General features: G+C 40.8%; 1 protein-coding gene across 4 annotated transcripts; it reads right to left on the reverse strand.

Moving 5' to 3' along the window:
- Nucleotides 1–169: 169 nt before the first annotated feature.
- On the reverse strand, nt 170–23,165 carry TIA1 (TIA1 cytotoxic granule associated RNA binding protein). 4 transcript variants are annotated; one of them, XM_058194885.1, is made up of 13 exons: nt 22,964–23,163; nt 17,915–18,011; nt 16,771–16,872; nt 15,991–16,045; nt 15,785–15,817; nt 14,537–14,624; nt 9,348–9,423; nt 6,792–6,900; nt 6,125–6,220; nt 5,954–6,038; nt 2,567–2,690; nt 2,132–2,274; nt 170–1,566 (listed from the first exon to the last, which is right to left on the reverse strand). In XM_058194885.1, exons 1-13 carry the CDS (start codon nt 22,987–22,989, stop codon nt 1,419–1,421), a joined length of 1,182 nt encoding a protein of 393 aa, XP_058050868.1. In that variant the 5' UTR covers nt 22,990–23,163; the 3' UTR covers nt 170–1,418. The 4 variants fall into 4 exon arrangements, with proteins under 4 accessions (XP_058050868.1, XP_058050869.1, XP_058050870.1 ...); XM_058194886.1 differs by having other exon boundaries at nt 16,771–16,869; nt 22,964–23,162; XM_058194887.1 differs by lacking the exon at nt 15,785–15,817 and having other exon boundaries at nt 22,964–23,165.
- Nucleotides 23,166–23,477: the final 312 nt, after the last annotated feature.

The following is a 23,477-nucleotide window of genomic DNA, read 5'->3' on the forward strand; positions in this document are numbered from 1 at the left end:
GTCTTGTGGATACCAGCAACTTCTCAATCGGTTGCTCCACAACAACCAATGCAGAACGGAAAGCAAACACCTCCATGTGCCCAGATGTCAATTGGGATATATAATCACTACACCCAGGGTAGCGCTCTTTCTGCATCTTCTGAAAGCTAGCTAGGAGGTAGGATAATGCTATTTTTATTATTATTATTATTATTATTATTATTATTATTATTTGGCCTCTGAACAATTCAAGGATGCTTTATCCAGTTGGTCCTTCAGGCTTCAGTTGGAGCATTCCTTTTACTCCTGGCTTGATACACACAATGCTATGTTGTTTAATAGCTCTTATCTGTACATGCTAAATCACGTCAGACTTGCTCCACGTGAGTAAAAAGCTGCTAAGACCAATGTATTCTCTATATCTCTGAAAAATGAGAGCATGACTGTTTATTCAAAGTCTAACAGTGTATTAGAATATTCACATGCAAAAGTCAAAGCTTAAATTATAGCCAAAAGTCATGTAGAGGTCTTTCTGTCTCTTACTCTTTCAAAAGAGACATACAAAAGCTGAGCGACTTTTGTGAAAATATTAATTTGCTAAAATAGTTGACATGATAAAGGATACATGTAAATGTAAAAACGGACAGGTTTTAAAAAGCTGGCTCCTAAGATTGTGTCACATTTTAATAAGATCTGAACTGGGCTTATGTTCCTCAGTCAATGAACAGGGACATCCCCCAGGCACCTCCTGATATCTAGCGGAGTGCAGAGCTGGATTCTCTGGACGCAAGGCGCTTGCCACATCCTGACTCCTACTTCATAATTTAATAGTGACAGTAAGGCAAAAACCACTTTCTGAAAAATGTTTAGATACAAAATAATGTAAACGAATAAGTTATATTTGAAATCCCAGTATAACAAAAGCAAGGAGATGGACACTTTATACATCAGGCTCTCTTTAAAACAGAATTGTGCACAAACTGAAGATTTCAATAAACCCCCAGAATTCACACAGTTTTGGCGTGTCTTTTTTCTCTCGTATAACTTCTTTCATGTACATTTAAGTCATATTAGGAATGCAAACTAGACTGCATACTACTTCAGTGGAAAAAAAAAGTTTGATATTGTGCAATTTCCTGCCGCTATACTAAAAGTGGCAGAAATCCCTGCATTAGTTGTGTTTCAAACATGGATCTTAAGAAACACATCTCAAAAGAGGAAAAGAAGGCAAAAGTTGGCAGATATCCAGCATCTAGTATTTCCTGTGTGTCTTTAAAAAAAAAGCGTGAACAACAACAAAGTTTCATGATTAAAAATAAATACTGTTTGACTTTTGCACTGACTTGATTGGATAGATTTTTTTAAGTAAACAAAGGATTTTACAATGCTCCATACAGCCTCAAAGCCACAGGTGTTCTATTCCAGAGTCCTTCTGTCTCTCACTGTGTTTCAAAACCTGCCATCCGATATCCAGTTTGACTAGTTAGAACACTTCCATTTTGCCCCTGGGGTGGTGGTGGGGGGGGCGGAGGAGGGGGTGGTACACCATAATTTGCACCCATCCATGCTGCAGATGACTGTGTCTGACTGAATGGAAGAGGAAACGAGGTTAGATAAAGCTTGCATTGTAATAGGAAGACAACAGCAAGCGATCATGTTGAGTATTTCTTCTACATTTTCCATAACACTGGAAGCCTGGGATCACAACAGTCTATCAACTCGAGTGCCTTAAATAATTACCATTTTGTATTTTCCAGATTACAGTGACTATGAACTGGAAGGCAATTCAGTTCATCAAATGTTCCACTCCTGCTAGCTTCTAAGAGCTGTTTGTTTAATCAACCTTTTGGTGAATAAAATTTATTACTATTTGGTATTGCAGGTATAACTGTGATTCATTTTACTATTTTGGAAGGACGGTCTAATTTTGTAGTATGCTTCTTTTAATGCTGGTTTAATTAGTATTTTATCCCTTTTTTGCAACCTACAAATATATAAAAATAATCGCACTGGTGAAGACAGAAATGCTGTTTTTCAAACAAGCACGTAACAGTAATCTATGAACATGTTAAAAATAAAAACGTAGTGCTCTAACTATGTGTACTTTCATTTTCAATGCTGTCAGCAAGGCTCGGCAAACTCCAACTCTTACCTGAATCCCTGGTTCCATGCCTGCCCATACATTCCGTATGCAGGGACTTGCCAGCCATTAGGCATATACTGGCCAATCTGTTGGGCGTTTCCATACCACTGGCCCCACTGCCCGTAAGGTGGTGGATAGCCCACTTGATTCTGCTGAAAACGTTAATGATGGTCCAAAGTTAGCATGTAACACAGGCAAAATCGCTTTGCAAATTCATGCCTAATAAGGTACAGGGAAATAATTGTACTTCATACTGGAACTTGGACGAGTTCTTCACCATGACATGTATTATAGCTAATTTCTACCCACCTTCCAACTATGATTACCAGACTATAAATGAATAGCAAAGAAAAGGGATTTGGAATCCATCTTGAGGAAATATCTATGTAGTAATCTTGGGAATGCTTTTCAGTGGGACAGGTAATAACAGCAAAGGTCTCTTACCTGTTGAATTGGGTTGATCATGTCTGGTGTCTCTTTGCCCCAATAGCATTTCACCACATGCCCTTCTATTGTGGTGCCATTGACTGAAACAATTGCATGTGCAGCACTTTCATGAGAATTGAACCTGTAAAGCGCGTACAAGGGAATAAATGAACATAATCACCATCATTAATGAGACCACAAATAAAAGATGATGCAACAATTCTTCATTAATATGAATATGCACATGCTGTCCACACAGAAGAGGACAATGCTGGGAAAGTCACATTCTGAGGACAAGTTGAAAGACAGAATCTAAAGGCGCATGCTCTGCTGTGGCCCTGCGCTAGAAGTCAGATGACATTATAAGTGACACATGCAGAAAGTAAGTCTGAAGAATTCTCAGCCACACAGCATCGTGACAAAAATACTTGTTTTACTTTATTTGATCCTTCCAATGCCATGATTTTAACAGCTATAATGTCTAGATCAAATGCAAAAGACTCACTCACTACCCAGAGGAATGGAATCAGTAATTTGTAGACCGGACAATCTATCAAGGGAGGTATGTGGTCTCCAAGGAGTAAAGATCAAAGACGTGACAGAGACGCTTACCAAAATAATCAACCCCACACATTATCCTTTCTCCTCTTTTATGTGGAGATGAATGATGCAACGAAGAGGCAGGAACAATATCAGGAGACGATAAGCAGCTAGCCATGAAGGCCAAAGAAAGGGGAGCACAGGTGCGGTTTTCCTCTGTACTTCAATGGAAGGTCAACATCCAATGAGGGAACGGAGGATTTTAGAAATCAAACACTGGCTTAAAGGATGATGCCTCTGGGAGGACTTCGGAGTCCTAGACTACAATGCCTGCATGGAGGACTTCTGGTGGGGGATGGGCCATACCTCACAAAAACCGGGAAGAACGGTTTTTGGAAAACAGTTGGCTCGGCTTCTTCAAAGGTCCTTAGACTAAAACTGGAACGGGTGGGAGACCAATGTTTAGGACTTACTCTCAAGCATAAACCTCAAGTACTGTGAAAAAAGAACTTGGATATAAAACAGGAAATGTAGAAAGCAAACACAGCGACAATTAAAAAGGACTCCGATGCCTATAAACTAACGCTCAAGATATGCAGAACACGGCAACGTAGAAGTCCTAGTATGTGAGGGCAGGTACAACATTGTTGCATTATCAAAACTTGGTGGGATGAAACCATGACGGGAACATATTGCTAGAAGGATTTAAATTGTTCAGCAAAACAGACCTAGTAAAAGAGGTGCTAGAATCACATTATTCGTTTTTTTGTTTGTAAAATGTATTGGCTGCCCTTCTCACCCCAGGGTAATTCTGGGTGGCTTACAATCATAGAAAGATAAATATACTAAAAACATAAATTAATACAAACACAGTGATCTAATTACAGATGGGGAAGGAGGGAGCGGGGGGAAGAGATGTGATCTGTTGTTAATACCGTGTTTCCCCGAAAATAAGACCCTGTTTTATATTTTTTTGAACCCTGAAATAAGCGCTTAGCCTTATTGCCATGCGCTCAAAAGCCCGATTGGGTTTATTATCAGGGGATGTCTTATTTTGGGGAAAACAGGGTAGATCAACCACCTCCACTGTGATGCTCCACCATTGCCACCCACCCCTCAAGTTAACTGGCAAAGCCAGAGCTTTGGGCTTACATGTAAGAAATAACTACACCTCTAGAGCAATGCAAAAATCCAAGAAAGAAAACCTTCTCGAATGCATTTGGGTTAATATAAAAGGAAAAGGAGGTATACTAGACACCACCCAACTCAATGTGTTGTCCTTAATGGAGTGACCTCTACATGAAAGAAAGTAAGGAGTAGGGTACCTCAAAGTTCTGTCTTGGGCCCAGTAGGCTTCAACATCTTCATACATGGTTCAGATAAGGGGACAGAAGGGGAACACCTGAAACTTGCAGACGACACCAAGCTGGGAGGAGTTGCTAAAACTTTGGAAGTATGTTGGCAGACTGGGCCCTAGCCAACAAAATGCAATTCAGTAAAGAGAAAGGGAAGGTCTTACACTGAGACAAGAAAGACAAAATGTACAAGTACAGAATAGGTGGTCTCTGGCTCAATGGCAGTAACAATGAGAGGGATCTAAAAGTCCTAGTGGACAGCCAGACAAGTAGGAGCCAGCAGTGTGTTGCAGCTGCCAAAAAAGCCAATGCAGTCCTTGGCAGAGGAATAGTATTGATATCTACCACTTTATACTGCATTGTTATGACTAAGCTGAACGTCTGGTCACCACGATACAGAACAGATGTTGAGGCTCTAGAAAGAGCGCAAGAGGAGCAACAAAGATATTTATGGGGCTGCAGGTTAAACCATATGGTGAACAGTGCAGAAATTAGGAATTTCTAATCTAGCAAAGAGAAGGGGTGGGGGGAATATTGATAACAGTCTTCCAAAACTTGAGAGGCTGTCACAGAAAAGAGGTGGGTTGACATTCTCCAAAACCCGAGGGAGGGCAGGACAAAAAGTTAATGGATGGGAAATGATTAAACATAGCTCTAACACAGAAATTTTCTGACTGTGAGAGCAATTAACCAGTGGAACGGCTTGCCTTCAGAAGTTGTATGGGTGCTCCATCGCTGGAGGTTTTTAAGAAGAGACTGGGCAGCTATTTGATTGTAATGGTATATCCTGCTTGAGCAGGGGGTTGGACTAGAAGACCTCCAAGTTTCCCTCCATCTCTGTTATTCTATGAGACTTCTAAAATACTGAATACAGTACTTTAAATAGAAAACACAGCAGACTTATTTTAACAGGTATCTGGTGTCACTTAATGAGTTTTTAGCTTAGAAACCCTTTTTTATCTGAAAGAAGAAAATGTCTGCACTCCACTGTCCTTTCTATGTTTGTTCCATTACTGTTGTATCCAGCTCAGTATCAAGATATCCCATTTTCTTCCCCAAACCTTTTCAGGGTTTGCTTTCCTTCCCAAGTGACTTAATTCAATGTAAGAATAAAATAGTGAGTTGTTTCTTGGGCTGCATGAAGAAAACGGTCTGCTTTTCCAAAGGCATCATCACCCCTTTTGCTGAAACAAAGGAGCCACAGGATTTGCCTTGATGGAGCCATCTGGGTGGCCGTGCTGTGGTTCAGGGCTGCAAGGGGAGGTTCCTTCCAACCAACTCCTTCATGCTGGCCAAAGTACTTATAGCACTTGCTAAAGTCCCAGCTGTGTTTTTCAAATGTGAATGAAACTTTGTATTAAAAACATTTTGCACACAGCAACATATACATCTGTCTCTCGGCAAATCATTTACAAATGTGAATTTGCACATTAGTTGGAGTCTAACTAGAGAAGGTTTTATAAAACTTCTGAAAACACAAATAGGGTATGTAAGAAAAATATTTCCATACCGTACAAAGGAGTATCCTTTATCTGGAAAGACTCTAATTTCCATTATCTGCCCAAATGGAGAAAATGTCTGGCGCATTAGCTGTTCTACAAACAAGAAGATCAAAAAGATTTCAGAATGTGCACCTCAATTGTCCTCCATGAGGTCACTCTAAACTGATGGCAGATCCTACCTGTCAGACCTGAAGTTACGCCACCGCAATACACAGTGCAGTTGCTTGGACTGGACTGATTTACAACATCATCGTAGGAGAGCTGTTTGGCATTTGCTACATAAAAAAACACAAAGGTTTTACCAGTCTATGATTTATTTGCAATAAAACAAAGTTGTCTAAAATATTGGAAATAATGAAACACAAGAAATGACATTTGGAAAACTATTTTCCAAAACTATCCCTCTCTAACCTAAGGATTTAATTTTTCTTGCTGTTCAGTCGCTAAGTCATGTCTGCTCTTCGTGACTCCATGGACCACAGCATGCCAGCCCCTCCCCCCTGAGTTTGCCCTCTCTAAGCCTCTCCTCCTCTCCTTTTGCCTTCAGTCTTCCCCAATGAGTCCCCTCTTCTCATTTGGTGGTCAACGTATCTGAGCTTCAGTCTCTGCCTTTCCAAAGGATGGCCGGGGTTGATTTCCTTTTACAATTAACTTTAAGTGGCATTAATTTCAACCTCTGAAATATTTAGTTCACAATCTAAGACTGGTAGCCTATTCTGAAAATTTAGAGAATTAAATCTTTCAGCCCCAGCAATAGCCCATTCATCAGATACAACTGTCCCTTTGGATTCAGAAAAGCTTATTTCTTATAGCTGGAAATCCTTGTTTATTTTGAAGGCTACTCACATTCGTATGTACTCTTTGGAGCTGGAGGTTTGCGTGTTGCCCAATTAGTCCTGATTTGTCTTCCACCAAGCCATTGTCCCCCCATTTGTTGAATTGCATTTTCTGCATCCTATCCAGGTCAAGAAAAAATATATCTTTAAAAATCCCTTCAAAAATACTAAATTGTAATAAATTCTTTATCATAAACATTTATTATAGTATAACACCTAAGAAATCAAAGTCTTATCTTTAAATTTACCAAGAGGATTCAAATTGTATCACTCTGATTTAAAAAAGGCTTATTTGTGGCTCACCACACTCTACAACATTTCCAACATATTTCAAGAACTGTATCATAAAAGAATAATTTATTCTTTTCAGAAAAGAGATCTATTTTAAAAGAAATATGCATGTACAAGCATTATGAAGTGAAATTCTATGAATTGCAGGCAATTTAACTTTCATTGTATTAGTTGAAGACAAGATTGATCATTATTTCCAAAACCAAAGGTAAGTGTTGCAGTTGCCCAGCTGTTCTTGTTTCCGGATCATCCCTCCCTCCCTCACAGGTAACTATAAAACAGTATATATAAAATTTAAAAACTGTAAGAGGGGCAAGAGATTAAAGGGAAGACTTTCAGGACACCAATCAGCCTTATGGTTACATTTCCTATCCTGTTACATTTCTGGTTAATTGTTTTAATTATTTACATTTGATTATATGAGTTTGTCTTTTCTGTTTTAACTTGTATGCTGCCCAGTATCTTTGTGAGATGGGCAACTATATAAATTGAAATAAAGTTTAAAGACTATTTTTAAAAAAACAAAGGAAAAGGGGATAACATGCAACATAGGTAACTTGGGCTGGGTCTGCTTGCTTGGTTTATTTATATTTTCTATTTCTAAACTGCCCGTCTCCCCCAAAGAGGGGTTCCGGGTATGTAAAATATAATCAATACATAAACAATGTATAAAATCAACATTAATTTAAGATTGAAAATTATAAAAGCATAACATTTCAAAAAGGTAAAAAAATTCAAGATGGACATTTAGCATTAGTTAATAGAGAGGTGTGTGTGTGTGTGTTCTCTCTCTTGGGGACAGGCAGCCCAATAGTTGGGTAGTCCTCTGTGCCTCCCAAACAAGAGCCCAGAGCCCCTTTCTGGATGGCCAGGAGACTCTTGGGGTCGGAGGTCCTATAATACATAGGCAGCGGCAGAGAATGCTTTCTTCTTAGACACCCCCCCCCCGCCCAGTTGTAATTCTTCGACTGATGGCTTCCCTGCCTGACTAGGTGGGGCAGGCCGGTGTGATGGGGCGGACCCGGTTCCATAGGTAACCTCGCCCCGGCTTTATAGGGCTTTATAGGACACAACCAACACCTTGAACTGGACCCGGAAGCAAACTGACACCCAGTGCAGCTGCCACAGCCGAATGTTACATGCACCCTTCTTTGGGCCGCTAAATCAACTCTTGGGCCACATTTTGTACCTCTGGAAGCTTCTGGATAGTCTTCAAGGGTAGCTCCATATAGAGTGCATCGCAATGGTCCAATCAGGGGACGATAAAGGCCTGAGTGATGGAGCCTATCCAGGAAAGGGCGTAACTGGCGCACAACACGGAGTTGGCCAAAGGCCTATGAGCAAATATTGTCTAACCAAAGGTGGGGAAACATGCTAGGCCTCCCTTAGGTGCCCTAGATTTGCTCCAATCAAGTGTTATGTTGCTTCCCAAAGCAGCTTTGATGGAGGGCTTTGTTCAAGCCACATTGCTAGTAGCCCATCAGTCAGAACGGTGGTGAACAGGTGGGGGAATGGCCTTTTGTGCCAATACATACATACATACATATATTCTTGGTAAGGGGCAAATGACTCTCAGTCCCTTCCCTGGCTTATTTCAGCACAACCCATAGCTTTCATCCATTATTCTTCCTTGGGTAACTCAGTTCAAGAATTGAAACTGCCTAAGGAGCATTAGAACACTGTAAGCAAACATCTGTTTTGCCTGAAGATGCGCTGCCCACGTTTTCTTTATAAATGGTGCAAAATTTTACCTACATGTTTCCCAAATCTCATCTGTTCTCCACATGCAGAGTTCACTGCAGTCTCTAGCTCAGCCTCACTGCTTCACTGAGAACACCATTCCCAAAATGGAGCATAAACACTAAGTTGAAATCTTGCTCAGGTTTGTTCTAGAGTGAGATCAGAAGAGAATCTGCTTTTCATATACTTCAGGGGATGAATGAATTAGGGTGGTGACAATGAAATATTATAGTCTTGTGAAATTAGAGCAAGTGAAAAGCTATGATGCAGGAACTATATTGCTGAAAAACCACTTAGTACATCTGGACTGTTAATTATTGTGAATCGTCTTGTCAGGTTCTGGGTTATTAATAACACGGTGTAATTTACTGCCACAAGACGTCTGAAATAGAACAAATCTAACTAATAATAATTTCATTATTTCACATTATTACACAACCAGCTTCACCAAGATGCCTTTTGTAATAGTTGCTGGATATGTTTGACCAACTGTGCGTTGGGCGTAAAAACTATCAATCAAAATGCAGGAACTCACCCATTTATTGAAGAAAGAAACAAAGCCATATCCTTTTGATTTTCCTGTTGCCATGTCCTTAACAACTCGGGCATCCCTGGAAAGGAAAGAGAAAGCCAGTTAAGCATCAACTGAACAGAATCCAAGTAAAAAAATGTTTCACACGCAGCTCATTTCTCATGTTTCTCCTTTCATAAAATGAACTTCTTAAATGCACCAGCAATATACAGTCAAAGCAATTTTCCCTTTTACTAAAGTCTTATCACATGATAGCAAAAATTAAACTTAATTCTGTAAACATGCAAAATCAATAGCTTTAAAAACAACTATTTTACAGTCGTTGGTTCACAGTTCAATGCTCTTATATACTGTTAAAAACACTACGCATGGTCAAAGCAGCTATTCAAAGGAATAACTGAGGGCATGTAGTTGACTAGCATATTAGCAACAGGCTCTCTTGAACCATGCAATTTATAAACTTACTATTGGCCAACACATTCTACCTACTTATTAGAAATAGAAAATAGAAAAAATGAAAAAATAGGAATTAAAAGGCATACGTCGCCTGTTAACTGAATTCTTTAATTTTCTCAGGTCAATTCGTTACCCCCTTTTTGGACTTGGGCAGCTGTAAATTTTGAGAAATTGACATTTTCAGAAATGGTTGCATTATGGAAGAAAATAAACACTAACATGTTTTTTAAACTATACACTATTAAATAATTTTTAAAAATTGCATTCGTAATTAACAATCATACAGGACTGATTGAAAACTACAAAGTATATAAAGTAAAAATTTATAAAAGTAAATAGAAAAACTACAACGTTTGTCCACTGTGAACTGTAGCTTGCAGTTAGCCATGGCAATGCTGTCCATTCTTCAGAGACATTCTGCAAAATAACCAGAGCCCTATTATTTGAGATTGAGTTAAAAAAGACAAAGACCCAGCTACAATAGCTAAACCCCACTGGTGGAAATGCTGTTTTTATTAATTAAAGGCCTCTCAGATAATTTATGCATTAAGGGTGCACTATCGAGAAGGCTTAAGACACGCAGCCATCTTTACCCTCCCCAACCCACACGATTTAGGCACTTGACACACACAGACACACAATCACAGAGTGAAGCCAGGGGGAAGGCCATGCAGGGTGCCCCAAAGACACAGTCCCATACACTCAAGCTGGAAGAGGCTTCATGTGATGCCAAGCAGTCCTCCAAAGAATTTTTATGGACATTCAGTATCTGCCTTCTGGTACTTAAGATACAGGGAAGAAGCTAAGGAATTGGAAAATCACTGAAACAGCCAACTAGTTATCAAGATTATTAAAGATATTACTCTGAGAAAGAAAATAACCGAATAATCCAGAAGAAATGGATATTTGCCATAAACTTTTAGTTGTCTAAAGTAGAGCAGGGAACAATTAATTTCATAATGACATGGATGATTCTCTGTACTTAACACTTAACTATCATTTTTTAAAATAAGAACCCAAACCACAAACACATAGGCATGCTAGTCAAACCCTGATAGAATAAATGCATTTGTACAATTATCAATTTGTTCTAAGTATATATATTAAAGTTTATACAAATATTGAATGTTTCAAATCAATATTTCTGGAACTATCAGTAGAATATCAGAATTATTTTCACCCAGAAATTGAAAGCCATCCCGTCAAAAGAATAAGATTTTTAACATTTTCAGTATACTAAATATGTAGCATATGAAGTACATGTTCTTCTACTTCTACTTTCTAAATTAGATAAAGGAAATTTGAAATGCCACCTGCTAGTTATGTTTTTATTCTTAAATATTTTCTGATGTTCTGTCCTAACCCTGGTTAGGATTAGCACCAGCATTCTGGATCATTAGCAGAACCTTTTAAGTTAACTCTTCCCTGGAGTTTACAAGCTTATCATATTAAAAACAGTTGCTATGATTGCAGAAATGTAAACTTAAATACTAAACTTGGGCAAATCTGATCTGGAATGTGTCCTAGGCCTTCAATTGGCCAAGTCCACGAACCAAGCCATCATCGTTCTATATATCTTGTGTTTATATATCCTATATATCCTGCTGTGTAAATCTAGCCACTGTGGGTTGTGAAGCCTGGTTTCTGGCACCCTGAAAACCTCAGGCCTCAAAATAGAATAAAATGATGTCCAGAAGATGCTGGAGAAGAAGAAATAGACCAGACACTTGAATGAAGAACAGCTGAAGGGCTGCAATTGTAGATTCACTGAGTCATCTTCTTTCTATCTCAGTCTGTCTGAATCAAAATCAAGCAACTATTTCCAAAACAAGGACAGACCACTTTTACCAGTACTGAGGGCTACAAAAGTACTGTACTCTTCAAAGGCCAACAGATGTAACCGAAGGGTGCAGAGGGGAAGAGAGGCAATGTACTCCCCTCCTCCATCCCATAGGCTCCCATGTGAATATGGAAGATATGAAGAGGAACCAGAACCACGCGCAACTGAATGGATTTGTCTTCATGAAAATGGCAAACCAGTGCAGCTCAAGTTATCTATGGTTAGTTCTGCCCTTCATTCAGGGAGGCAGAGAGGGGGAACTGGAGAGCACATGCCCATCGCCTTCACTGACATCAGGAGTTGATCCCTGAAAGGGGCCATGAATCGGATACTTCAACTGCAGCTCACAAACAAAACATTTTATGCTGGTATTCGATGCATTATAAATATTAAAGGTTTCTTTTTACTGCCATTCAATTGTGTCCAATTCTCAGAGAGTACCTGGACATGTCCCTGCAGTTTTGGCTAAGGTTTGTCAGAAGTGGTTTGCCACTGCCTCCTTTCTAGGGATAAGAGAAGTGACTGGCTTGATGGCCAAGGAGGGACTAGATCTCATAGTTTCCTGGTTTCTAGCCTGATGTCTGAACTACTACACCAAACTGTCTTATCCTTTGAACAAAAATTGAAGAGATTTTTAGCTTATAAATCTCGGAAGAATGTTTGCTTCTGAACCCCGGCAGCCATAATATTTTGACCAAAAGTTCTTCTTTAGGGAAAAAAACCACTAAGAATAACTTTTGGTCAAAGGCTTCCTTTCCCCCCCAGAAGCAAAACTTTTTCTCAAAACAAATCAGAGCCTACCATCAAGTATTTTAGTTTTCAACATGGTACCCCTTGACACGCACGAGGATTACTACCTAATTACAATGTAAGATACTCTGCTTTTTTCAGAATAAGTAGTATAGTCGCTTTTTGTGAGATGGGCGGCTATACAAATTTGATTATTAAATACATATTGTATTGCAAGAGAATTATAGTTATTCTTAAGAGAATTCCATATTGTTTAAGTTTGTTTTCCATTAACATGGCTTCTTAGGTATTGTTTGTTAGTTGCCCAGTTGTCTGTTTAAAGTAGGCAGCCACAATACCTGTGGCTAAATAAATATGGGAAACAAACAGCTCTCATGACATAAGGAAAAGGAGCACAAGCCTCAGGGTCCAGGCTGCAGCTTAAGTGTCTTGTTTGGGCTGGAGAGACAGACAGGAAAAGCCAGAAGGGGAATATCTTACAAGGGCAGAGGAAGAATGTCACCAATTTGCTGTCTGAAAAAAGGGTAGCCATGTTTACGACACCAGCTATTTTGAGGGAGCGGACATAAAGGACTCCCAACATCCTCAAAGCCAGAAACAGCTGGAGGCCTTTAAGACTAGGCTATCCTGCCTTGGCAGCTAGGCCCAAGGCAAAGAGGACTGCCTCAAGTCTACCATGGGCACAGAGAGACATCTCTAGGGATGGGGAGAAAACAGCCCCATTCTTCCTTTTGCTGGCCCAGGAGCGGTCACAGATCCTATTTTTGTTTAATGGGATTTCGTGAAGGGAACAGTGCTAGAATGCAAGCACTAGCAAGAGGCCTTGCAAAGGGAAGCATTTGTTGGATCTTCCTCATCATTTTGTGGGCAAGAATAGGCAGCCTCTTATCACCCATTCAAAATGGATGGATAAACCCTAACTAGGCTTGGGGGTTGCGCATCACATGAACAGCTGAACTGAACTCAGCAGGAAGCTTTTTTGCTCAGAGCAGCTTCTAAGTTATTTGAGGCTCAAATGGTCTCGTCAAGTAATTTGCACCATGCAAACAGGGGCAAGAGAGTGAACTCACTCAATCTGCTGCCAGTAGAGACCAGCTGCTCTAGGAATGCTCTCTCCCTGGTCTCCACTTTAATCATTATTGCCCATGCCACATAGGATGAAACGGGCAAAAAGGGCAGCCTGCACCCTAATGTCATCTATACTGATGCTAATCCCAATTGGGCAATCTGATTTTTAATTTTTAAAAAAAAACAGTTTTAATCTGCAATAAAGGGAAGATTTCCAGCCAGCTGTGTAGCAGCTGGGAGGTGATTTCTCCCGGTTGACCAGAGCCTTTGTGATCGTGTGCTGGTGACCCTGCACTGCACTGTGCAGATCCAGGCAATGTGAGCAGCATACAGGATAACTTGTTCTTGGCTTTTATCAGTCCTGAAAATAGTTCATTTAGGTGTGGTTGAATCAAGATTTGCAACAGTCACGAATAATTTGAAGAGCAGTCTTCAAGAGGAGAAAGCAAGAGACCCACTCATCTCCCTTGGCTCTCAGGAGGTCTGCACAAGTTACAAAATGAATGAATCGATTCATGACACTCTACATTTAGAAATCAGATTTTCAAGCTATTGTTATTGTTATTCAACCTTTGGTGAGTCCTAAAATCAGATTAAGTAAAAGGATACATTGTTATCATGCCACTCTAGGTTCACTGGACATCTGTAGCAACAGCAGCAATGCACTATACTGGATACCAATTTCTAGTTTATTTTATTTAATAGAGCACCCATTTCACAAAAAGCCAAAGTCTTGCAGGCCACATTTTCTCTGAAACCCGATGAATTTGAAAGCTGCTTTAATGAGACTATGTGATACCTTAGGAGACACTCAAGAGACCTTACTTATCATGAAAATTCATTCTAGAAAGTAAACTAAATAAGTCATAGAACACAGATTTTCAAATATTGTAAAATGTACGTATCTTCTGAAATACTAAGCACAATTAGTAAAACTAACTGGATTATTTGATAATCTGAATAGATACAAAAAAGATGCTCTCTTTAAAGAATACAAATTAATTTGCCAACACTCTATTCACAGCATTCAACTGAATACTTGTTTGCCCCCAGTATCTGACAATAAGTCATTACTTACGATATTCTTCCAAATGGCGCAAAAGCTGCTTTTATATCTTCAGTTGTAATTTCTGGGCTGAGGTCTCCAACAAAGACATGGAAGTGGTCTTTTCAAGAAAAGAGAAAAATGTACAAGTTTGCAGAGTGTTCATAGAAATGTAGGTGATGGTAATTTAAAATATCTTGTACTGATTTCCACACAAATAGAAACTACATGAAAACTAGATTTTATTAACCTATCAGATAACAAAATACAACATTGCTTTATTATATATCCATCAGGAGACATGGCAGTACAAAAGTATCAAAAATTTACATAAAACTAACATTTATTGTTTTTATATTATCTGTAATTATTCATAGCAGAAAATGTATTACCATGAGAACTATGCTCATCTAGCTCAAAGCCAGAGCAAACAATATGCTGCATTTGTAGCTTTGTTTTGTAGTACTAGCATTAAAAAAGCTACATCATCTACTGGTTCCGTGAGCAAAAGAGAGTAAAATTTACACAAACTAGTTACAGAGAACCTAAGTTACATATAGCTCAAACTTAAGTCATATTTTGTGAAGAACAGTCAAAAAGATACCTTGCATTGCAACAGTTTGATGTTAAAGTATTTGACAGTTTTCTGAAAAGCCAAGAGTTTTGATTGCCCAGCCTTTACACCATGTGAATCCATGTGAATTCAAAGTATGTGAAATCCATGAGCAAGTGAACTAAGACTGAAGGCAACAGAACGGAAAGAGTAATCCCTTCATAATTTAGATTAGATCCATTTACATAAGAACCGGCGAAACACAGGTGTCATATCTAAGGAGGTTCTTCATAGTCACACAAAGCCCACTTCAATTTTCCGCACCTCTAACAGGTTTCACGGCACACCTGGCGCTGCAACAGCACCGCTCTGGCAAGAATCCCTTTACATCCTCCCCAAGTTTTCAGAGCTCTCAGGCCAGGCAAGTAGAGAGGCAGCCCCGGGACGCCGAATAACAGGAGGGAAGGAAGATCCAATTGGAGGAGCAACTGGTACCCCACAAGAAATGTGGGGGTGCAGAGCGGGCAGCAGCTTCCCCTCAGAGGGGACACGCCCACTGGGGGTCACAGGGCTTACAAGTCAGCAACAGTCCACATCCTGATCCATCTGAGAGAGGAGGAGGAGGCAGAAAGCTTGCGACAACATAATCACCCCCCCAATAGCTTCAGGCGGTTAGTGAATAGATACCCCTGGGAGATTTCATTTTATGTTTAAGAAGATACAATTACCTTGTGAACGCAGTGTGTTGACAACGGTACTACCTGATGACAAAGATTAGATTTGTTCTTAAGTTTATTAACACAAACACATTAAATAAATTCTTAGGATAATGATCAAAATAATAGGGCAAATATTTGCATGATGCTTATTGCTTAACATTAAAAACACTTTTGTGCAAATAAAGAGTAATGACTCAGGATAGGAAGGGACTTACTGCTGGTATCTTTCTTCTGGCTGCTGGGGGTTGTTGCCCAGTTCACTTTGACCTCCTAGAAATAATATTTACTAGAATTAAATCCAGGAAAGTTAGAACAAAGATTAATATAATCTGCCAATGTCCTGTCAATGATTTGACATATTAGACAGTGAAACCTTGAATTAACAGATGGGGGGAGGGGGGAGAGAGAGAAGGCATTGTTCCTGAATGTCAGGGGAACTACAAATCCTATAGTTCATGGCAATTTGTCATGTGGGCTACAACATCATATGCAAATGACATAAATCACTGCAATTAATATTAATTAAATGTAGATGATTTATCTACTTCAGAGGCAACAGACTTGCCCCCTGCTTCTGGGAAAAGTCCAGGCAAAAAATTCATCCATGAAATCCAAAGGCTGCTAAACAGGCATCCGTTACACTGAGGTTTTGCAACATGTAAAACATGACTCTGCTGTATTTAACAATTAAGTGGTATATCAAAAAACAACAAAGACTCTTCCACGAATGAATAGCAAGTAACTTTAAATAGTTTTCTTGTTTATAACCTTATGCTTTATTTTGCCAAGCTATTTTTCCCAAGTTTTATTTGTGAAGTCATCATGCAGTTTTAGCTCAAAATGTTCTTTAAGAACTCAGTTCAATTCTGCAATAGATAAGACTCAAACAGGATAAAAGTTTACCTTTCGATTTTCTTCTTTTTTAAAACATGCTTTCATCCATCTATTTAAAGCCACAGTCCTGCTCCACGTCCCCTTTAGACCTGAGAGCTTACCTTACCCATTATCTTCCGCCCGTTCATTGCCGCTAAAGCTGCGGCTGCGTGACGATGCTCATAGAATTCCACAAAACAGTACGGATCATTCCCAGCTGTCTGCTTAAACAGAGAGGACACACAGTCACTCTTATACTCTAGGAAGACCCTTTGTTAACCACACCAAAATACTGACAGAGAAAGGAATGTTCTATCCACAAAGTAAATATTCAAAAGTAATTGTTTTAGACCCCTAAATGGATGCATTATTTTTTAACAGCCAAACTGAAAGTTCAAACCTATACATCTCTACTGAATCACTAAACCTGATGGATATTTTTGAATAGGTACACATTCCTTTTATATTTTATACTTCTTTGTAATCTTATTTTATTTTATTTTTCTTTTAACAGGATTACGGGATTACCTTTAACAGGATTTCCAAATGATTTCATGAACCTTCACAAGTGATTTTTAGAATGAGTTTTTAATATTATTTAATATTAAAATATACAGTATAAAAGCAGTAACACTATCCATTATGTTTTACTATTCTGAATGTGATTCAGTATCTTACATGTAGTGCAAAATTGATGAGATGCAGGCAACAGGAAGTTAACTTGTAAGGACCTCTCTAAATTAAAGATTCTAGTTTTATTTAGCAGTGTGAATATGCTTAGGGCAGGCACATCTAACCTGTGGCCCATGAGCTACATGCGGTCCTAGACAGCTAGTAACGCAGCCCAAAAAGCTAATAAAAACATTAAGAAAACAAAGGAAGCTTATTAATTATAGACATTAACTATGTTATATAGTTTACATGTGGCCCAACACAATTCCTCTTCGCTCAATGTGGGCTAGGCAAGCCAAAAGGTTGGTCAACCATGACGTAGGATAAAATGGAACTTTGAGTGCACTCCTGGCATATTGGTTAACTAAAGCCACTATCTAGTCTACTTTTTTTCTGTCTTAGCATGTGAATTTATGGAAAGAAAGTCCAACCTCCCTTGAATTCTGTGTTGACCCTTACCTAACTCCAAGCAGATACTATCAGTTAAGAATATTCCTGTTCATAGGCATGAGGACACAAACACATTCTATAGTTTTGACCAGCGTATAACAAAATTCTATGCATATGAAAAATTATTATCTGGCATCAACTTACATCCATTATCATTTTGCAATTTTTGCATGGTCCAATCTGACTGAACAGCTGGAGAATTAGGGCTTCAGTGACATCTCTTGACAGATTCCCCACATATCTGTAAAATATACACATTGAAGCTTGTAAGTCTTACATAACAAAAGGTGAGCAGGGAGAGTACTGTGCTCTCACCCAGCTTAGTAATTATTAAAGTATCTAAGATGTTTAGAACACTGAGCTAAGGAAACAAAAAAAAAACTCTCTGCCTTCTGATTTGAAAATCTGTATTGAGCAAAGGCAAAATTAAAACCTAACAGCAGTAATGAAGGCTGTGCAAATCAGTACAAACAAGAGATTGGAGCACCCATTTGTTGCGGATGATATAGGGTCTCCTGCTCAAGCTACAGATAGTAAACTTACTATAGTAAACAATTATGCTCCAAATTTCTGCTGCTAAGCATGACAGTTCAGTGAATTTTGTCCTTTACAATCTTTCTTGCCCATTGTTAAACAAATCACCGCATTTGCTAAATGAATAACACTGGTATTAAGTGAATCTGGTTTCCCCATTGACTTGGCTTGTCAGAAGGTTGTAAAAGGTGATCACATAACCCTGGGACACTGCGACCGTCATAAATATGAACTAGTTGCCGAGCATCCAAAATTTGACCATGTGACCATGGCCATGCTACAATGGTCTTGTGAAAAATGGCCATACATCGCTTTTCTCTGTCGTAACATAGGTCACTAAACGAATGGTTGTAAGTTGAGGACTATCTGTAGAAGACTTCCAAGACTTTTATTTCTTATATTATGAACAAAATTAGTATTTTTATACAAGGTATCCACACTGTATTTATCTTTCAGATATTATCTTTTTTAATTTGGATTTCTTTTGCTCTGTATATTTGTAGTTGCCAAATATTAACCCTTCCTTTATCAAAGATCCGTTTAACTAATTTAAACTTTTTTCAAGTAAAGGACAATGGAAAAATTGTACTCTTGAATTTAACTTTTGGTTTCACCAGTTTACTACATTAATATTTTTGCCTTATTTTTTAAGTCTTGAGAAATGACTGCACCTTTATTTACTACTTATCTATGAATTAACAAATACAAAATTATTCCAGCTATAAAGCTGCTCATTTCTACACAAACATACACTGGTACTGCTGGGAACAGCTTCAGTCTTAGAGGACCAGGCTACAATTGAGATTTTGAGGGTCTACTTTCTCTTACAAGCTTTCACTGGTACAATAAAGGCATCTCCTATTCAAGGACAGGGAATTGGTTATTGTTTTTCATGGTTTGTGACCAGCAGATGATTCCATCAAAATATATTCAGCATGAGGTTTGAAAAGCTACTCAGTGCAAAATGTACCAGCTGTTTTAAAAGCTACTCCACAGGCTACAGATATGATTCCATATGCAGTTAACACTGATTTAATGCCCTGTGGCTGGATCCTTAATACCTCCTTCTCAAATGAGTCTTGCCTGGTAATGAAGAAACATGGAGGCTATGCTAAAAGAAGGGATAATAATTATTTGTAAAAACTAAGCTCATAGGTGTGAAGTTATGAAGAATCTGGAAAGGTCCTTTAAAGATAGATCTTTTTTTTAGTTCTTGTTCTACGCTCTATGTCCAATAATTGATTAAACACCAGTTTATATTTGGTAGTTTGTTTTAAACGATTGCATACTAGAACTTTCATTTGTAAGTTATTCCTGAAGTAAACAAAATGTCAAAGTGCTAATAGGTTTAACTAGTAATATCTGTTTAAATCCTCTCATCTTTTAGCTACAACAATCCTTATGAATCCATAGTTATTCCAGATAGCCTCAGCTTCAATCCACATAATCCTCAGCTAATGTAATTATTGGCCATCCTGGCTGAGAAACTGTGGGGCTTCAAAGAAAGTAATTGAGGGACGACTTCCGGTATCCAGTGGCAACGGACGTCTGGAAGGTTTCTCCTGCCTCCAGCGCCCGAATCCGGCCGCCGCCGAGGCCCTCAGGGGCCAGGTGTTCCGAAAAGGACACCTGCCGTATGGACGGCTCGCCAGGGGTCTCCCAGCCGACATACAGGACTGTGGGGACCGATGCTGGCGCGTCCTAGGCTTGGCGGGGTTCGGAGGCCACAGGCCGCGGCCATTATTTTGGTCGCCGCTTGCCGCTGTGCCCGTGACACCGGGCATTGATTTATAACTGCAGCAGCCTGGTGGTGAACAGGGCACGGAGAAGAATTGAGGAGGAGAAGGAAGGGAATATCGGTAACGTGAGTGGAGTGCCCGGAGTGCGGGGGTTTTCTCCCCTGCGGTTGGAAGGAGCACGAGTTATTTTGGAGAGAGGAGAACTTAAAATAAGAAGATTACCGGTTTTGTGGAGCTCTGGAGAGAAGAGGTGATGGAGAAATTTAGGAGGGAAGGTTTGAGGGCCCCCCTCCTTCTGGGGAACAGTGGTGGCGTCCAGCTTCCGCCTTCACTATGAGAATTTTGATGACATCACTTCCCTTCGGTTTCCTGGTTGACTAACTGTACTCTGGACTCGTTGCTCCTGTGAGTGCCCCCTGGTGGATCCGGAGGAAATTACAAGGATACTGTGCTTGCCTGAGGATTTTGATTCTTTTTTTTTTTTCAAATGGCAAAAGGTCAGAGACCAACTGCTGGAGAGATGGAGAGAATTCTGGAAAAGTTATCCAATATGGACAAGAAACTGGATGATTTGCAAAGAGGCCAAACGGAAATAAGAGAAGAAATTGTGACTATCCAAAAGGATTTAAAGGATACTCAACAAGTCTCAGCAGAAAACAAGCAGAAAGTGGAAGGTCTGAGGGTGAAATGCGGCAGTGCAGAAAAGAGAGGAGACGACAGGCAATGCTGTGCTTGACCACAGATGGATAAAATGTCTTATTTCCTTAGGTTTCAAAATTTGGAAGAAGTGGACCAAGAAGACTTGAGAGATGTTGTGACTAAATTGTTGGGAGAATTTCTTGGGAGAGGTGTTGATTTCATGAATTGGGATGTGGATCGAGTTTATAGAGTTAATTCGCAATATGCACGCACGCATGCAGTTCCCAGAGAGGTTCATGTCAAATTTGTGAGAAGAGAGACGAGAGATGAAATTCTTAGAAAACATAGGAGTGGGGCACTGATTTACAGGGGCAGGGAGATAGCCATTCTGAGGCAGATTCCCAGACAGGTACGTGAAAAAAGAAAGAAATATTATTTTTTGTCAAGCAAATTGTACCAGAAGGGAGTGGGCTTCAGATGGCTGATGCCAGAGGGATTGATGATTTTCCGGGAGGGCATTACGAAAAAAATCAGTACAATTGCGGAGGCTACGGCCTATGTGGAGGAACACAAAGCCTTCCTGGAATCAGATGACCCAGGAATTGAAGAAGGGGAGGTTATAGATCATGGGGCTGAAGCGGCTGCCGCTGTTGCGGCCCTGGAGTTGGGTCAGGCTGAACCCAGAGTTCTGAGATCCAAAACTAGGAAGTGATAAAGATATTTGGGATTGTGTTGGTTTTCCTTATTCTCTTTTGTACGATATTCTGTTTATTCTTGCCTCTTCTTTATTACGTATTTAAAATTTGCAAACTTTGCTACTTCGTGTCACCTGCTTGCCTTATGGCTGTTGTATGTGTGTTAAAAAATTTGAGTAAAATTCTTATTTTAGATAAGAAAAATGAAAATTTACCATACCTGATATGTATTTGTATAAACCTTTTTTGACTAATAAAAACTTTTTGAACAAAAAAAAAAAGAAAGTAATTGAGAAAACTAATTAGAAGCATAAGCAACTACAAATGGTCAATAAAAATATGTTAACATGAGGAAAGTTCAAGACTGAAATGTATTTTTTGTCTGAGAGTCTATGTGGGGCACCTTCATGTTCATAAACACATTTTCTGGCTATCAAAATATGGTAAAAATGCGGAACATTTTTCTTTAAAACAAAATGTGGATATATAACAGATCAGCATAAAAACCAACCAAGCAAAAGGTAGCATAAACGAAAACCTAGATTAGGATCGAAGGAATCATCAACATAATTAAACCAAGGCATTTGGTACTGTAATTTAACAGCCCTGGAAAAATAAAAGAGCCCCCTGTGAACCTTTCTTTGGTGGGTGATTTTTTGCACTCCAGAAGGTGGGAAGCAGCCAGAGGGCAGCTGAACATCCCTTCAACGAGGAGGGCAAGTCCGTGGGCCACCAGCTGCAACGTACAACCCAACTCGACAGAAGGCAGAAAAAGTGGCGGCGTTTTCTGGGCTTTTGCTCAGCGCCTGGCATCTCCTTAGAAAAAGGAGGCTGGACTCCCTGCAATTTCTGCGAAGCCGCGAACAAAACGCAGGGCAACCCCAGCTGGGTGAAGGCGATCCTCGTCCGGGCAGACACCTCTCTGAAACTCCCCCCTTCAAGAACCGGCCGACGGCGTTTCCATGGCCGCCCGACCTCCCCTTTTCCTGGGGAAAACCCGTCACGAGGGAGGCTCGGGCCGGGAAAGAGAAGACGGAGAAGGGGGAAAAATTGGGAATCGCCAGGAAAAAAAAGAAAGAACCCAAACCCGGCCAGCGGGGCTGTAAATTCAGAATCTGCCCCGGTGAAAAGCCGTAAGACCACAAGCGGAGCCCGACCAGGAAGATGCGCCTCCCCGCCATTACTGCTCTTGTTCTATCCAGCCTGGTTCGTCTATGGACGGGGAACCAGACATCCCCGCAGGCGGCCAAGGCGCTCGAGTCCTGCTGCCTCCCACTTTCCTGCCAACGACGACCCTGCCAGGTGGGCCGGGGCTCCTCTCCTTTAACCGCCAGCGCAGGGTCCCCGCTCCAAACCTGCCCGCGCGGCCGGGAGAGGCCAGCCCGGAACAGCTTCTCGGGCCGCCGGACCATTCGGGAGGCCGAGGCCCGGTTCCCCGGCGCGCATCCCGACCCGGCCTGAGGACCCGGTTGAGGGAGGCAGCCATCCGCTGCGGGAGGCGAGGCCTTCGGCCTGGCGGCGCGAAGACGCGGGAACAACGTGGCCGGGCCCTCCCACTGCGCGCGCGGGGCTCCCGCCAGACTCACAGGGTCTTCGGCATTTCGTCTTCCATGGCGGCGGCGGCGGCGGCGCCTCGGCCGCACCGGTCAGGCGTGGGCTACCCGCGGCCAAGTCCGCGAGGCAAGGAGGCGGCCCTCACGTAGGCCCGACGGACAACGAACCCGCCGCCCGTCCTCTCAAGATGGCGCTGCTGGGCGGAGAGGCCCGGCCGGCCGACGGAAAGGCGCCTCCGCGCATGCGCAACGTCTCCCGCCAGCGCAGTCGCCCGAGGAAGCCCGCCTTCTCGGTGGATCACCCAATCCTGCCTCTCCTGGAGGCATCCTTTCGGGCAGTGGATCTCGCGATACCTCTGGAGAACGCATGCGCAGTACTGCTCTTTTCCCAGATCGCGTCTCCGCTGCTGTTGTACGAGGCTCCGCTTGTTTCCTTTCTTGTGAAAAGAGAAAAAAATAGATTCAAGTCAGCGTTGGGTGGAGGAAATAGGCAAATTTAGTGATGGGTGCTAAAAACGGGGATGCTGAATAAAGAAGCGGAAAAAGA

Source organism: Ahaetulla prasina, chromosome 9 (assembly GCF_028640845.1).
Source record: "Ahaetulla prasina isolate Xishuangbanna chromosome 9, ASM2864084v1, whole genome shotgun sequence".
Classification (NCBI taxonomy): Eukaryota; Metazoa; Chordata; class Lepidosauria; order Squamata; family Colubridae; genus Ahaetulla; species Ahaetulla prasina.

Coding starts and splice junctions, on each gene's coding strand:
- TIA1 (XM_058194885.1), bottom strand. CDS start 22,989: ATGGAAGACGAAATGCCGAAGACCCT. Junction 18,012..22,963: donor GACGAAATGCCGAAGACCCT/GTGAGTCTGGCG, acceptor TATATTTTACAG/ATATGTGGGGAATCTGTCAA. Junction 6,039..6,124: donor CGTAACTTCAGGTCTGACAG/GTAGGATCTGCC, acceptor TCTTGTTTGTAG/AACAGCTAATGCGCCAGACA.